Source organism: Oryzias latipes, chromosome 4 (genome assembly GCF_053564925.1).
Source record: "Oryzias latipes strain Hd-rR chromosome 4, Olatipes_Hd-rR_3.1".
NCBI classification, from domain to species: domain Eukaryota; kingdom Metazoa; phylum Chordata; class Actinopteri; order Beloniformes; family Adrianichthyidae; genus Oryzias; species Oryzias latipes.
The window spans coordinates 25,816,064-25,830,390 of record NC_136240.1 but is presented as its reverse complement, the minus strand read 5'-3'; the positions used below and the strand labels follow the sequence as shown (position 1 = coordinate 25,830,390).

The following is a 14,327-nucleotide window of genomic DNA, read 5'->3' as shown; positions in this document are numbered from 1 at the left end:
GATAATGATATGGCTGTGACCGTCATGAAACCCAAAAGTCATTTCCAACATATATATGTATATCGGTTTATCTTAACAAAGAGTCATGATCCGCACAACGGTTGTGAATTGGAAGCAGGTCACTGGGGTGTTTAAGAATTTCTTTGAGTTAAGGCCGTGTCACACAGCCATTACGTACATTTTGCGCACATTGTACAGATGAAAATTGGTCATACGTGAATACACGTGGAAAGAGTGAGAATCAGAATTGAACCACTTTGAAACCACAAAAGTACAAATAAATCATGCAAAGAACATGTAAATCAACGAAAAAGGCAAATATGGCCCAAAATCCATGCATTAATTTACTTAATTTGAACGTCATATGTGTGCTCTATACGCAATATAAAAGTTATACTTCAGTGGTACGTACGTAAAAAGTCCATAGACAAAAACTATGCACAATTGCGTAAGATTTACGCTTGAATTGTGTACAAGCCTCGTAAAATACACAAAACCTGCTTAATTTTCATCTAACCAAAAATTCTGATCAGCATAAAACCAAATTCAGGTAAAGGCCAATCGCCCAACATCCTCGACGAACATCTGCGCACAGCGACACATGACAGGAAACACTAGCGAATTACGTATTTCGCGCATTCATCACGAAAGACAGAAATTGAATACATGGAAAATGTGTAAAATGTACATAGTAGCTGTGTGACACGGCCCTTAGGCCCACAACACAGAGAAAGTTCAACAGTGTGTTCCAGTTCCAAGGAACACGCACCTCTTGGTCTGCACCCATATACCCCTCTTCTACTGCAAAAAGCACTCATCTCTGATTACTTACAAGACTCACAATAAGTTAGGAATATTTTTATTTGCATGAGTATTTTTCCTATTTGGCCTGATTTTATTGAAAAGTTCACTTTGATATCACCAATAATAAATGATAAGAAACACTGGCTATGTCTCAATTCCCTCTCTAATACCTAACTACTAAAAACTATATAGTGCGGGACTATGTAGTGCCCTGGATTTTAAGAGTAATTCGTACACCATGCTCACTGCTTTTTTTTGTTTTACAGCAAATATAACATCATGGATTTCACAAAGTAAAAATCTCATCAATATGAGCATTTTGCGACGACCATTCATGAATTCCCTGTGTTCTAAAGATGATAACGTTGATATTTTATTTTAAAAAATACATTTAAATAAATTTTCTTTGTAAAAGTTGTTCAAACGCAGTGTGTTGTGGTTTGCATTCGCCATTCAAGTAAGCATCAATGCACAATGGTATTTCGCAGAGACCTCTGGGAGATTTCTGGGGCACTTGATTTTGGAATTGTAGTTTCGCACAGCACCTCGAAATGGCAAAGCTTGATATCTCAATACCGATAAATTTGCGATTCATTGTGCAGACCTAATGGACACCAACCACTCAGTATAGGTCAAATGTTGTTGATGTCCATTTCTAATGTGGAGCACTTCTGAATATCAAAATTAAGATAATCTTTGTCTTTTGAACAATCCAACCTACTGTCTATGATCTAAAAAAATGTTTCCTTGCTTTCACTAGCTACATACCATAAAAACATTGATTTCTCTGTATTTCAAATACCTCAAATTCCACCTTCTGGAGGACACCTACCAAATACTGCTGCCTCAAACAAGTAAACAAGTTTCAGTTGATATGGGAGGTCTGTTTATGAAGTTGATGATCAAACACAAAGTGATTGAAGCTGTGCATTAGGGTAAGATAAGATAGACATTTTTATTAGCATCATAAGATTTAAAAAAAAATAAAAACAGAAACGAAACTTATGAAACCTACAATGGTGAAACCAGCTTGTTTGTGCCTAGCTCACTGCAGGAGACTTATTACCCTGTTTACTTAAATACTGGTCTGTGGCAAGAAGTCTTGGCAGGAACGAGGAGTTTCTGATAAATGTTTCTGGACTTTGCTCAGTTTTTTGCCTGAATTTAAAAATACTAGATTTTTAGCAACAAAAGTCTTCAACTGACTTTGTCAACTCTAAAAGGAGTTAAAGTCAGTTTTGGGGTCAGCACTAATTGTGTCCATCAATTTTATTTTTATCTTCTCTAAATTTGGCATTTTATTATTTTTCATAGAGAAACATAATTCTACTCATTCAGGTTTTTTGGGGTTATTTGTATATGTTTGAGGTAATTTTTTTAATTATTATGAACATAGTTTGTCACTATAGACATTTCTTTTGACATATCCAGTATATGACAGATACGCATTAGGCACAAAAATTAACACACTCAAATTTCCATTCAGCCAATCACATGACAGCAACTCAATGCATTTTAGGTGTGTAGACATGGTCAAGACCATGTGTTGCAGTTCAAACATCAGAATGGGGAAGAAAGGTGATTTGATGGACTTCAAACGTGGTTGTTGGTTGCCAGACAAGCTAGTCTGAGTATTTCAGAAGCTGCTGATCTGCCGGGATTTTTTACCCTCAACCATTTCTAGGATTTACAGAGAATGGTCCAAAAAAGAGAAATTATCCAGGGACCGGCAGTTCTGTAAGTAAAAATACTTTTTTGAAGCCAGAAGTCAGAGGAGAATGGCCAGACTTGTTCCAGCTGATAGAAAGGCAACAGAAACTCAAATAACTACTGGTTCCAAGCAATGTCTGTAGAAGAGAATCTCTGAACGCAAAACACGTCCAACCAGATGGGCTACAGCAGCAGAAGACAACACCATGTGCCACTCCTGTCACCTAAGAACAGGAAACTGAGGCTATTCACAGATTCACCGAAACTGGACAATGGAAGATTGGGAAAATGTTGTCTGGTCTGATTAGTCTCTTTTTTGCTGCCACAGTCAGATGGCAGGGTCAGAATTTGGTGGTAACTTTTCATAGCACGCTTACTTAGCATGGTAACACCACAGCCTACGTGAGTACTGTTGCTGACCATGTCTACCCCTTTATGACCCCTTGACCTGCCCCCCTGACATTCGACTTGCAGGCCGAATAAATCAGAAGCTGTATAAACCTCAAGAAATCATTTTCATTAAACTAGGGGCAAAAGTTTAGAGTTTAGTGGAACATCAGGGACCTGACCCGCATATGACAGTGGTTCCCAACCTCGCTGCTGCTGGAACAGTTGCTACCAGTCCGCAGAGGAAAAAAAAATATGACTTACATTTTTTCCATTTTATTTAAATTCTGATTCTGAAGGAAGTTTTATTTTGCAAACCCACTGGATTCTCCCGACCACATCCAACTTATTCCTGATGCTTGTCACTCGGTCACCTGTTGAAAAAACATCCGCTACTTTCGCGGCTGTGCCGACCGCTATATTAAAACCCCCAAGTTAACAAAGCTAACTAAAAACAAAAGTATTTGAACAGTTTCTTTTCACAGAAAACAGTCATTGAGGAAACATCTTCAAAATAAAAGAAAGCTCCATTTAACAAACAAATACCAGGAGTCTTTATACTCCAAATATGGCTTTGTTGTGACAGTTGTTCCCACTAACCAACACACTCTGCCTTATATTCAGCAACCGGCTGTCTAATGTTCTGAGGATGCTGCCACTCAAACTGTGAAATTCATGTTTGTTACTGTATTTAAAAAATACCAATTTTAGAGACCTATTTTTTTCCTTTCTTTTCTTTTTTCATTTTTCTCCATTGCACCTTAAAAGCAGTCCAGGCTGAAGTTCCACATTTTTAGCTTCAACGTTATGGGTTGAGGAGAAATCTATATTATATTCTCATGGGTCCTACACAAAATCTGTTGAACAAATAACGTTTAAAGCAGCAGCAGATATTTTAAGGAGGATTAAGATAAACTTTACACTTAAAAGTTAAGGGAAACTGGAGACATAAAAAAAATAAAGAAAACAATCAGTCACCTACATTAGCCATGAAAATATTATAATAAAATAATAAAAAGGATAAAAATAAAGGAGAGAAAAGATTTGCCTTTGAAATTAAGATATTATGAGATCCACGCTCAAGATCTACCACTAACGAGTCATTTGGAACCAGGAATGTTAGTGGTTACTTGGTGAACGGATCTGGCACTAGTAACATTTATTTCCAAATGTCTTCAGAACAGAAACTGAGTCCTGTTTGCATTCTGAAACTTTACAGATAACTCTTTATTTCCCTCAGCTGTGGTTAGGTGGGGCTGCACCTGTGTGTCATTACACTTAGTCAGATGTTCTTTAGATAAGATTCTTGCTTTTATTGTCGTTCGATGAGGAAACTCCCAAACGTGCAATTAAACAGAAAGATAAAGAAATAAAACAAGGAAACTGATGAAACATAAATGCAAAAATAGGAAAAATTGAGGTTAACATCTAAAATAAAAATGCCCAAAACATCTACAAATACTAGAATCATAGAAAAACATTTAAATGCCTCACTCATGAGAACAAAACTTAATAAAAATATCCCAGACACCCCATACTAGCATCTTTTTCCCTTCAGACCTTCTCCATTGATTCCCAACAACAAGATTTGCTGCTTCCTCACCATAAATGTTCCCCAGTAAGGAGAGAGGAGGCCGGCATCAGCAGTCAACCACTATTTCCGTTGTGGCATGAATCTATTGCTGGTTATTTTGACAGACGTCTACGAAGCTCTGCATCCTTCCTCTACCTCATCTCATCATCAGTCAGAGGTTTGACAGGAATCAGAAGTCAGTGTTGTGCCAGATATTTTAGGACCACTTCTCCAAAAGATGATCAATAGTTAACCTTTCTGAGTCTTCATTTTGTTCTTCAGTGAATCAGTTTGCTTTCCCATCGTCCTGCCAAACATTGTCAGCGTTTGGGTTCCCTGTAATGAGCTGTCATGTCACAGTTGTGCCTTTAACTTGTAGTTTTAGCATCAGAAGATGTCTAACTTTCTGATTTTCAAAACATTTTTGACCCACAAAAAATATGAAGCACAGATAATTTACAACCTTCTACAGAAAGTCAGTATTTGCTTGTTCTTTTTTTCCCTTCTTTCGTTTCCAAATAAAAAGAACTCTAATGATGTCAAACCCAGCATTTACTGTCCTGCTATTTACAGTACTGTGAAAGTTAAACATTAAAGGTTTTTATGGCACCCAAAGCAGGGGTTTATAAGGACCAGAATTCAGATGTGTTGGCATGCACGAACGAGGAGGTAAGTCCTTGACTCTACAGAAAACACCTTCTTCTGACAGCCAGTGTTTTGAATGAAGGAGTAATTTGTACAATTAAAGTTCTTTTTCTCATTTCTTTTTTTCGTTTCAGCATCACATTGTGTCCATTGGTCGTGGATTGAACTGTGAGGCACTTCCTCATTAACTATTTTATTTTTTTGACACTCATTGATGTTGTTTTCCTTATGCTTTGCCTTTACGTCTTATGTTTTAAGGTCCTGTGATTTGACTGAAGGCATGTTTGTACTAAAACTTTACTTTGGATTTGTTTCAGTGCTTCTCAGTCTGCCTAAGATGGAGTCCAAACTGGAAGCCCTTGAGTGCCACTTTACTTGGAAGCTGAATCCTATCAAATTCAGGGATGAATTAGAGGATCTTGTCTCCAACAGTACATCCAGCTGGATGGGTCACGTTTACAACTTGCTAGGGTTTGTTTATTACCAGTTGGACTTGAAGGATGAGGCCTTGAGAAACTTCAACGAAGCTAAAGACACCTTCTGCCGGCTCAGAAACAATGATGATGAAGGACCCTGGTTGGTGGTGAACTATGGCAATCTGGCTTGGCTGTACCACAAATTGGGAAAAGAAGCAGAGGCACAGAGGTACTTGTCTAAGATTGATGATCTGATGAGTGAGCACCCCCCGCCAGAGGTCTATGCTGAAAAAGCTTGGAATCTGATGAAGTATGGCAAAACACAAAAGCTGTTGGCAATGTATTACTTCAACAAAGCCATAAAGATGCAGCCTGACAGAGTGGAGTGGCAAACAAGCCGTGTGGTGAACCTTGTAAATATCTCAAAAGACCTCGGAGAAGTTATAAGTGCTGATCTCTGGGAGGAAATCAGAGAGGCCAAAGAGCGGGACCCTGCAAGCGTGTATCTTGCTGCTTATGACTTGATTAGACGAGCTAAGACAGGAGAGGACATTAAAGATGAAGCCCGTAAGCTGGCCAGAACGATTTTTGACAAACCTCTAACCAAATACAGTGGCATTGAGCCATTACAGTCACTCTTCAAAGATCATTTATCCATTGATGACCTCATAAATGTGGCTGAAGAAGCTCTGGAAAGACATCCAGAGGCACGTTTCAATAAAAGATGCACCGCTAACTTTTACAAGACAAAGATCTATCACACAGACAACAATTCCCCTAAAGTGATCAACAGATCAATCAGTCTACACCTGGAGGTGATTCGTTTGTACCCGGAGACCTCATGGAAAAAGGAAATATATCTTGCGGGCATTTATGCAAAGACCAATCAACAGGAAAAAGCTAAGCAGAAATTTGAAGAACTGCTGCAAAAAGCTGCTGATCAGAATCATGAGGGAAAACAGATGCTTTACTATTATTATGCAAGATATTTGTATTTTACTCAAAAAGAAAGAGAAGAATCAACAAGGTACTACATGGAAGCTGCAAGAATACCACACAAGTCCTTCTATCGTGACCAAAGCATCAAAGTGCTGGAGAAGATTCAACACCAAAATAAACACCCGCTGTGTGAAGAAGTAACACGGTTCCTTGCCGAACTGCCAACATTGGACTGAAGTGAAACATCTTCTCATCTTTTCTTTATTGGCTTTCCACGGCATTAATTATATCAAGAAATTTGCAATCAAAAACTGTAAATTTTGACGTTTGCTTTTGGTTCCACTCTTCAAAATTATATATTGTGTCACAACAAAGTTTTCAGATCTGAGGAGTTTTTACTATTTTACTAAGACTTTATTTGTGAAAAGCAAAACAAACATCCTTTAAAAATAAATTTTCATTTTGTGTTTCTGGATGTTTTACCAATAATGAAGATTCTGTGTGACAAAATTTTTGATTTATAAATTTGTTTCTGATTTGTAAAAATCACTGAGAATTCAATTTGGGGTCAGATTATCTGAGCAGAAAGATCATTCATATTTTGTTTTAATGAACCTTGATAATTCATTGTGTATTTCTCTTTAGCATAGAGGAGTATTTTCTGAACGTAGTATTTGTGTGGGACCCATGAAAATGTGATGTAGATTTTCCCTTTAATGTCAATTTTCAGCCGTGACCAACTTTTAAGGTTTGACAGATATTAAATAAAATAAATGATACAACTGTCATAAAACTGTTGATTTCTAAGTATAATATTAAATCCACAGTGAATGCAACTTTTTAATTAGTGTAACATTAAAGAGTCAGTTGCTGCATGTTTGTGCAAAGAGGGTTTGGCATGCTGAAGCAAATGTGAGAAAAAATCCATATTGCAAAGAAGACTCCTGGTTTTGTCAGTAGATAGCAGATTTATTTTTCTTTTAAGTTAAAGGCTCTTCCTCCATTTCATCACTGGGTCCCTTCTCCCCAAAGAAACTTCCCAAGGACTTTTGTTCTTTTTATTAACCTTTGCTAGCTCTGGGCTTTTATTTTAGCTGTTGGAGTGGATTTGGCGATTGAAGTGGATGTATTTTAGACGCGTGACTGAAGCAAATGACTTGACATGCATCGACAGTAATGTTACGTTCAAAGCACCATCAGAAACGTGCGTTTAAGCAACCCCCTTTCAATGAAAAGTCTTTATAAATGCACATATATGCAGTTTTCTGGCTCTACAGACAAGTTTAACCAGGTCAAACTTTGACCAGTCAGCGACTTGGACTTGGTAGTGACATGTGGATGGCACATGGCACATGTCACATGTCACATGCGTGTTATACGTAACTCATAGGTGTTTTTAGCGTTCGTCGATGTGCGCAGATTTCTGTTGAGGGTTCCGCCTGTCAGGTCTTAACGTGAATTCAGTTTTGAGCTGTTCAAACTTTTGGTCGGTTGGGAATTATGCAGTTTACGTGTGTTTTATGTAGTTTATAAACAATTATTATGTAAATCTTACGCAACTGTGCGTGATTTTTGCAACATGCATACGCAAATTTGTGGCTTTTCACGACCATTCCATGTACGTCTAAAAGTCTTTTCACGCATGTTCCACCGATGTCTAACTTTTAGATCGGGTATATGACGCACATATCACGTTCAAACTACATAACTAATGCATGTATCACTAATGAATTGCATTTAAGCAGCATAATCACACAGGGTTCATGTTCTACCTTGATTTACATGTTCTTTACGCCGTTTATTCGTACTTCAGTGGCTAGAGTTCTATAACACCAAGTTTTTAATATTTCAGAATAGAGCTGTGAAAGAAAAAGCCTGGATCAAGATTCATGACATTTGAACCACTTTAACTTTTCGCACCAAGCCGTCATGCGTCCGTGGACAGCAGAAAAAAAAAAGGCGCCCGTACCCACTTGCAGTGTGAACACCATGAGCTAAATGCAAGTTCAAAAACGCAGGCACTGCGTAAGAAGATAAAATGTTTCTTGTAGATTTGACTTGTAAAATAATTCTACAAGTTCTCACGTAAAATCTACAAGCTCGTCAATTTTGTGACACTTTTACCTTCCTATTAGCACATTCTTCAACGCATTCCACATGTTTAGTGTTTCCTGGTTGTAGATGGATGTGGTGGACAGAATCTGGTCATTTTTCCAAAAAAAAACTTCATTCAGAATCAGAAACTAAACACAACAGAAATTATCCAAAATACATTTATTTTGTCTACCAAGCGACAGGCAGTTCACGACCCAGGGGTTGGGGACCACTAATCTAGTACCTTGAGGTGTTGATTTTGAGGGGCATGAATGACCTCACTTGTGATAATCTGCTGATTAAGGGCCCTTGTGATGGTCTTAACCAAGTTGTGGAACTGTTTAAACTGAGCTCCAGTATCAATTTGAAGCAAGTTCCATTAAAAAAACACTTCTGGAGACCTCTTACAATCAGTGACGACTCCAGAAACTGCCTTCACCCGTTAGGTCAAAGTGAAAAGAAGATGCTAAAGACGTGCTTTGCTGCATGTGTTTGGTAGCATCTCTTGGTGGGTGTTTTCATGCAGCACGTGATCTCAAATGACCTGCTTGTGTTTAAAAACTTTGAAAACTCGTCCTTGTCACACACCAGGACTAAAGACAACGGTGACCGCGACACGTCACACCAATAGATCACTCAATGGAAAAAAACTTGTTAAAGTTAAATAAAAAAAAGCAGAACAAATAGTACTAAAAAACATATTTTAGAAGTTAAAATAAAATTCCACAGACCAAATTGTAAAAAAAAGCATTTAAGAAAACACAAGTATGCTAGATTGGACATCTCTGATTGGATGACGACAGCAACATAAGGACGTTTTGCTCCAACTGAGCTAAAGGAAGAACTGAGCAATGAGCAAACTTTTGCAGTGGGTGTGGCCAGACGTTCAAAGAAATATCGTCTGTCGGAAGATATTTTCAGGCCAAATAACTCATATGATACCTACCTTTTCCGGTTTCTTTGAATTATTTTTTAACATTTCTTATTTCTGGACTCCTCTTTTATTTTCCCTTTTTTTACGTTTTTTTTTTTTTTTTTTGGAATTGTGGTTTTTTCATGAATTACATTTTGGTTTTTGGAATTTTGTATTGATTTCTAAAATGCGAAGTTGTTTTTTTATTAATTGCTTTGCTTTTTTAATTGTCGAGTGATTTGTTGATGTGATTTGAACTTCAGGGCCACCGTAAAAAAAACAGATTTGAACCAACTTCAACAAACATCTGAAGTTTTAGTGAAAATAGCTAAGCACCATCTCAAAAACCAAGTCATCACAGTAAAAGTTTATTCAATAACAAACAAAAAAATCAAATCAAAGCATTTGTACTTAGTATATAAAAAAACTCAAGAGTTCTTGATTCAAACGTGACAAACATACGGACACAGTGACGTTTCATTAGTGCATGAAGATGGGATTAACGCTTGTCAGATAAATTCAAGACCTCAACAAGATTTCTACAAATGTGTCGTTTGTTCCTTTGGTTCTCTTTGCTGCAAAGGATCTGGAAGCAACTTAAAGCTCCTCTTTCTTCTTTAGGATTATCTGCCGAACCATTTCAGCTATTTTGGGCCGGATTTCTTTGACGGAAACCTTGGGTCCCCACGCATCCACCACTTTGCCGTTCACGTCAATGAGATACTTCCAGAAGTTCCAGTCGGGCTCTTTTCCGGACGAGTCTGTGAAAATCAAAAGCAAACTTTACAACATCATTCCAAAATCTTCTTTAATCATTTTCTTAAAAGACCCACTCTGATGAAAATTGTGTTTTTGGTGGCTTAAAATTAAATTTCTTAGTATTTCTTTTTTGTTGTGAATCAGGAGCAGATGAATAAATGCAGTTGGAAAAAGCTTATAGTTGTCAAGTAGAAACTATAATCGGCGGTCCTCAAGCTCCCTGCCCTGCTCCATTCTGATGCATCTACTTATAGACGACTAGATCCACGTTTGTCTTTGTTTTCCTCGTCTGAGGAGGCATCTGGTTCTGAACCGTACAGCAGCATCGCTCCAAAATTGCTCACCATTCAAACAGATGGATGATGGGAAGTTGAAAAGGGCTTACTCTGCGTCAACAGTCCCGCCCACAACTCAAAGGCGAATGTCTAATGAGCTCCTGCTGCTCTACAGACACTATGTCCTAGAAAACGACACAGGATAGATAAAAGCTGCATGATCAGAATTAAAAGACCTCTGGGAAACGCCTTAAAATTGATCAAAAATGATCAGATTGAGACTTTAAACTAATTAATTTTAAAAACTGTTGTTTAAAAAACGATTTAAGGACGTTTTTAAACACATTTGCAAAGTGAAAACTGTTTGTTCTATTAACAGCAAAGCTTTAGCTCCAGTGTTGACATTATTTTGACTACTGTAATTATTAAAACAGTTTAAGCAAAGAACGTAATTCCAGCGGATTCTGAAGCGGAGAAAAGCAGCTTTGCGCCGATATGCAATCAACTTAATCAGCTAATAATTAGGAATGCGTTACGTAACAGTTTAAAGCCGATATGAAAAGCAGCTTTTCTCTTCCTCAGAATCCGATGATTCACGTTGATCGCTTTAGCGGTCAAAGTATGTATGTCAAAGTATGGTATGTCAAAGATTGTTTGTTATTTAGGTCTCCCCGCTGACATCTCCTGAGTTAACAGATTCAATTCTGCACAGATTAAAGGGGGTTATCTTTGTGAGCAGTAGACATTTGCAGCTCTTTTGGGGGATCAAAGATCTTACCAGCAAGATACTTGTAGACATTATGGGCTCCTGTTCCAACTACAGCGATTTTGCTGAACAGCGGGAAGGAGACTCCATAGACTCTGCGCACAAAGCTGTCGATTTCCTTGTCGCTGCCCGGCTCCTGCTGCCCGAACTGGTTGCAGGGGAAACCCAGAACATTGAAGTGACTTGAGCCAAAGTCCCGCTGGAGCTGCTGCAGGTCTTTGTAATGTTCTTCGGTGAAGCCACATTCACTGGCTACGTTCACCACCAGCGACACCTGAAGAAACACAAATACAGTGACAACAAGCCGGCAAAAAACATTTCCCCAAATTTGCTTTCATAGATTCACTCTGATGAAGTATGTTTTTGGTGTTGTGGCATTTTCTGAGGATGGAGGACAAAAATTCTGCTCAAAACTACATTTCTAAGTACTTCAACATTCTGAACCAGGAGCAGACAAAAACATGCTGTTGAAAAAAAAGATCGTATTTGTTTTGAGCTCCGTGCTCCGCTCCATTCTGATGCATCCACTTGGAGACAAATAGATCCAAGAACATCTTCATTTTCCTCGTCTGAGCAGGCGTCTTGCTCAAAACCATACAACTGGATAGCTCTAATATTGCTCGCCATTTTTGTTGCACCGCTAATTTTAGGTTGGGGGAGTGAGAGAGAGTAAGCAAATGTTTATATGTTTTTATTTTGGCTAAAAACAGCATAATCATAATTAAAAGACCACTGGAAACACTTTTATAAGAGATCAAAAGATGATCGGAGTGGGTCTTTATATTAATTTTAGAAAGATATGTGTATTATTTTCTTTTTATTTCAATGTTTATTTTAAATGATTGGGTTATACTATAAAGAATAACTTTTATAGTATGAAAAAGGTTCAATAAGTTTTTAGCAATTATGTCCCCCCCCATGAGAGGTCGATGAATTTACCAATTTTCTTGGTTCTGAATAAAAACAATAAATAGAAATGAAAGAATAAATTATCTTCTCTCGTTCAGTCAAATCGGGCGACAGTGGCTGAGGTGGTTGAGCGGGTCGTCCAATGATCGAAGGGTTGGCGGTTCGATCCCCGCTCCCACCAGCCAAAATGCCGTTGTGTGCTTGGGCAAGACACTTCACCCTCCTTGCCTCCAGTGTGGCTCCACTGGTGTGTGAATGCGCATGAATGATCCCGGTGATGGTCAGAGGGGCCGTAGGCGCGAACTGGCAGCCACGCCTCCGTCAGTCTGCCCCAGGCCAGCTGTGGCTACAACAGTAGCTTACCATCACCAAGTATGAATGAGGAGTGAATGAATAATGGACACACTAGCGCTTTGGGTGTCTTGAAAAGCGCAGATAAATCCAATCCATTATTATTATATTATAAATCAAAGTCTATATGATCTTTGATCTACTGCACGCTTTCTTCTGATAGCAGTTTAAAACTAAACGGGAAACATTTAATAATAAAGGCAAAAAAAAATCTTTTCTCTCTCCTTTATTACATCACGTGATACATCACGTGAAACTGTTAGTCATAATGCAAAAGGAATCAATAAAATCTATAGGCTGCAGGTCCCAAACACAAGTGTTAGTGCAGATCAGCACATGCAAGAGCTTCATTCATGCTTTAAAGGGTGCAGTGTGTTCCTCTCGTTTATTTAAACATAAACAAATCATAATGTTTAAAATAAAAATCTATAGTCCTCCCAAAATAAACAAAACAAAGCATCAGATACGATGCTTTCATTGAAACCAAAGTACAAACTGTTGAGCTCTTGTTGTGACTTGAATAACTTAATATTTTGTGTAACTTTCTGCTTTGACTTTTAATCTTCTCATTCTAATTCATTTTGGTTTCGCCCGCCTGTGATGTCATCACTTTTGAGGACGTTCATCCAAAAATGCAGATAGAAAGAATTGCGAAAACAATATTGTAATAATAGGGCTTTAATTTTTCGTGTGCATTTTAATGCATCAGTGAAATGTTGCGTTTGTGGACAGCTTGGATCGTGGTACCTTCACTAGTAGTTCATGGGAGCTGCAGAGCTCCTACAGCTGCAGGCCTCCTGCCACGTAGACTACCGAGAGGAGCCCGAGCGCCCCACAGCATTCAGACAAGTGTTAGTCCCATCTGCAGACAGAAAGTTAAAGCACTCTCTTAAAAGATGCGCTCATGCCGGCATGCAAAAGGAGCGGAAAGGTCCCGCAAAATATATTCCATCCAGGTTCGGCGCAGGAAGAGGTTCTGTTAGTTTTGTTTATTTCATTTGGACTCACCGAACCCCGGTATTTTTCTAGAGACACGAGCTTCCCTCTGCTGTTCACAACTTTGAAGGTGTAAAAGTCCTTTTGTTTGCTTTCAGAGAGACTGAATAGTGTTACAAAAACGGCGAGCGCTGAGCGGAGCATCTTTTCTGCCGAACTGCCAGCTCAGCTGCAAACTTCTGTCACTGTCAAGGTAAAAGTTGTGGCACGTGACTTCCGGAGGAAGGTTGGAAAAATAAAATGAATGCAATTCGTAAACATCCCAATGACTACGTTTCCTTTAAAAAATAGTAGTATCAACAATTTTAAAAAAGAAAAAAGAATATTAAACAAAAAAATTATTCCTTATTACTTACTTTAAAACTGCCAGGTCTGTGGAAAACTTCTGTCACCATCAAGCTACACGCTGTGGCACGTGACTTCCGGGAAAAGGTTGTAAAAATAAAACTATTGCAGTTCCTAAACACTCCAATGACTGCGTTTCCTTCCAATGAATAATAATAATAATAATAATAATAATAATAATAATAATAATAATAATAATAATAATAATAATAATAATAATAATAATAATAAAACAAAGAAATAGAGATAAATAAAAATATATGTATTCTTTGCATGACAGGTTGAAAAATGGAAAAATTCAAACCAATACCATTCGTGGACATTTAGAAAAACTTGAATTTTCCCTTTAAAAGATAGGTTTAAACAAAAAAAAACAACAACAACACAGACCGTAAGTAGGCCTATATAAACTTGAATAATCTAAAATCAACCCTTTAACAGCCTG

The 14,327-nt window shown here is 37.9% G+C and overlaps 2 protein-coding genes across 2 annotated transcripts; one reads left to right on the top strand and one right to left on the bottom strand.

Moving 5' to 3' along the window:
• The first annotated feature begins 5,112 nt into the window (after positions 1-5,112).
• Positions 5,113-6,945, top strand: LOC101169437 (antiviral innate immune response effector IFIT1). Its single transcript, XM_004068233.4, has 3 exons — positions 5,113-5,143; positions 5,254-5,287; positions 5,437-6,945. Exon 3 carries the CDS (start codon positions 5,457-5,459, stop codon positions 6,708-6,710), a length of 1,254 nt encoding a protein of 417 aa, XP_004068281.1. The 5' UTR covers positions 5,113-5,143; positions 5,254-5,287; positions 5,437-5,456; the 3' UTR covers positions 6,711-6,945.
• Positions 6,946-9,833: 2,888 nt separating this feature from the next.
• Positions 9,834-14,008, bottom strand: gpx7 (glutathione peroxidase 7). Its single transcript, XM_020702558.3, has 4 exons — positions 13,894-14,008; positions 13,550-13,722; positions 11,294-11,555; positions 9,834-10,242 (listed from the first exon to the last, which is right to left on the bottom strand). Exons 2-4 carry the CDS (start codon positions 13,679-13,681, stop codon positions 10,079-10,081), a joined length of 558 nt encoding a protein of 185 aa, XP_020558217.1. The 5' UTR covers positions 13,682-13,722; positions 13,894-14,008; the 3' UTR covers positions 9,834-10,078.
• Between the last annotated feature and the right edge of the window lie 319 nt (positions 14,009-14,327).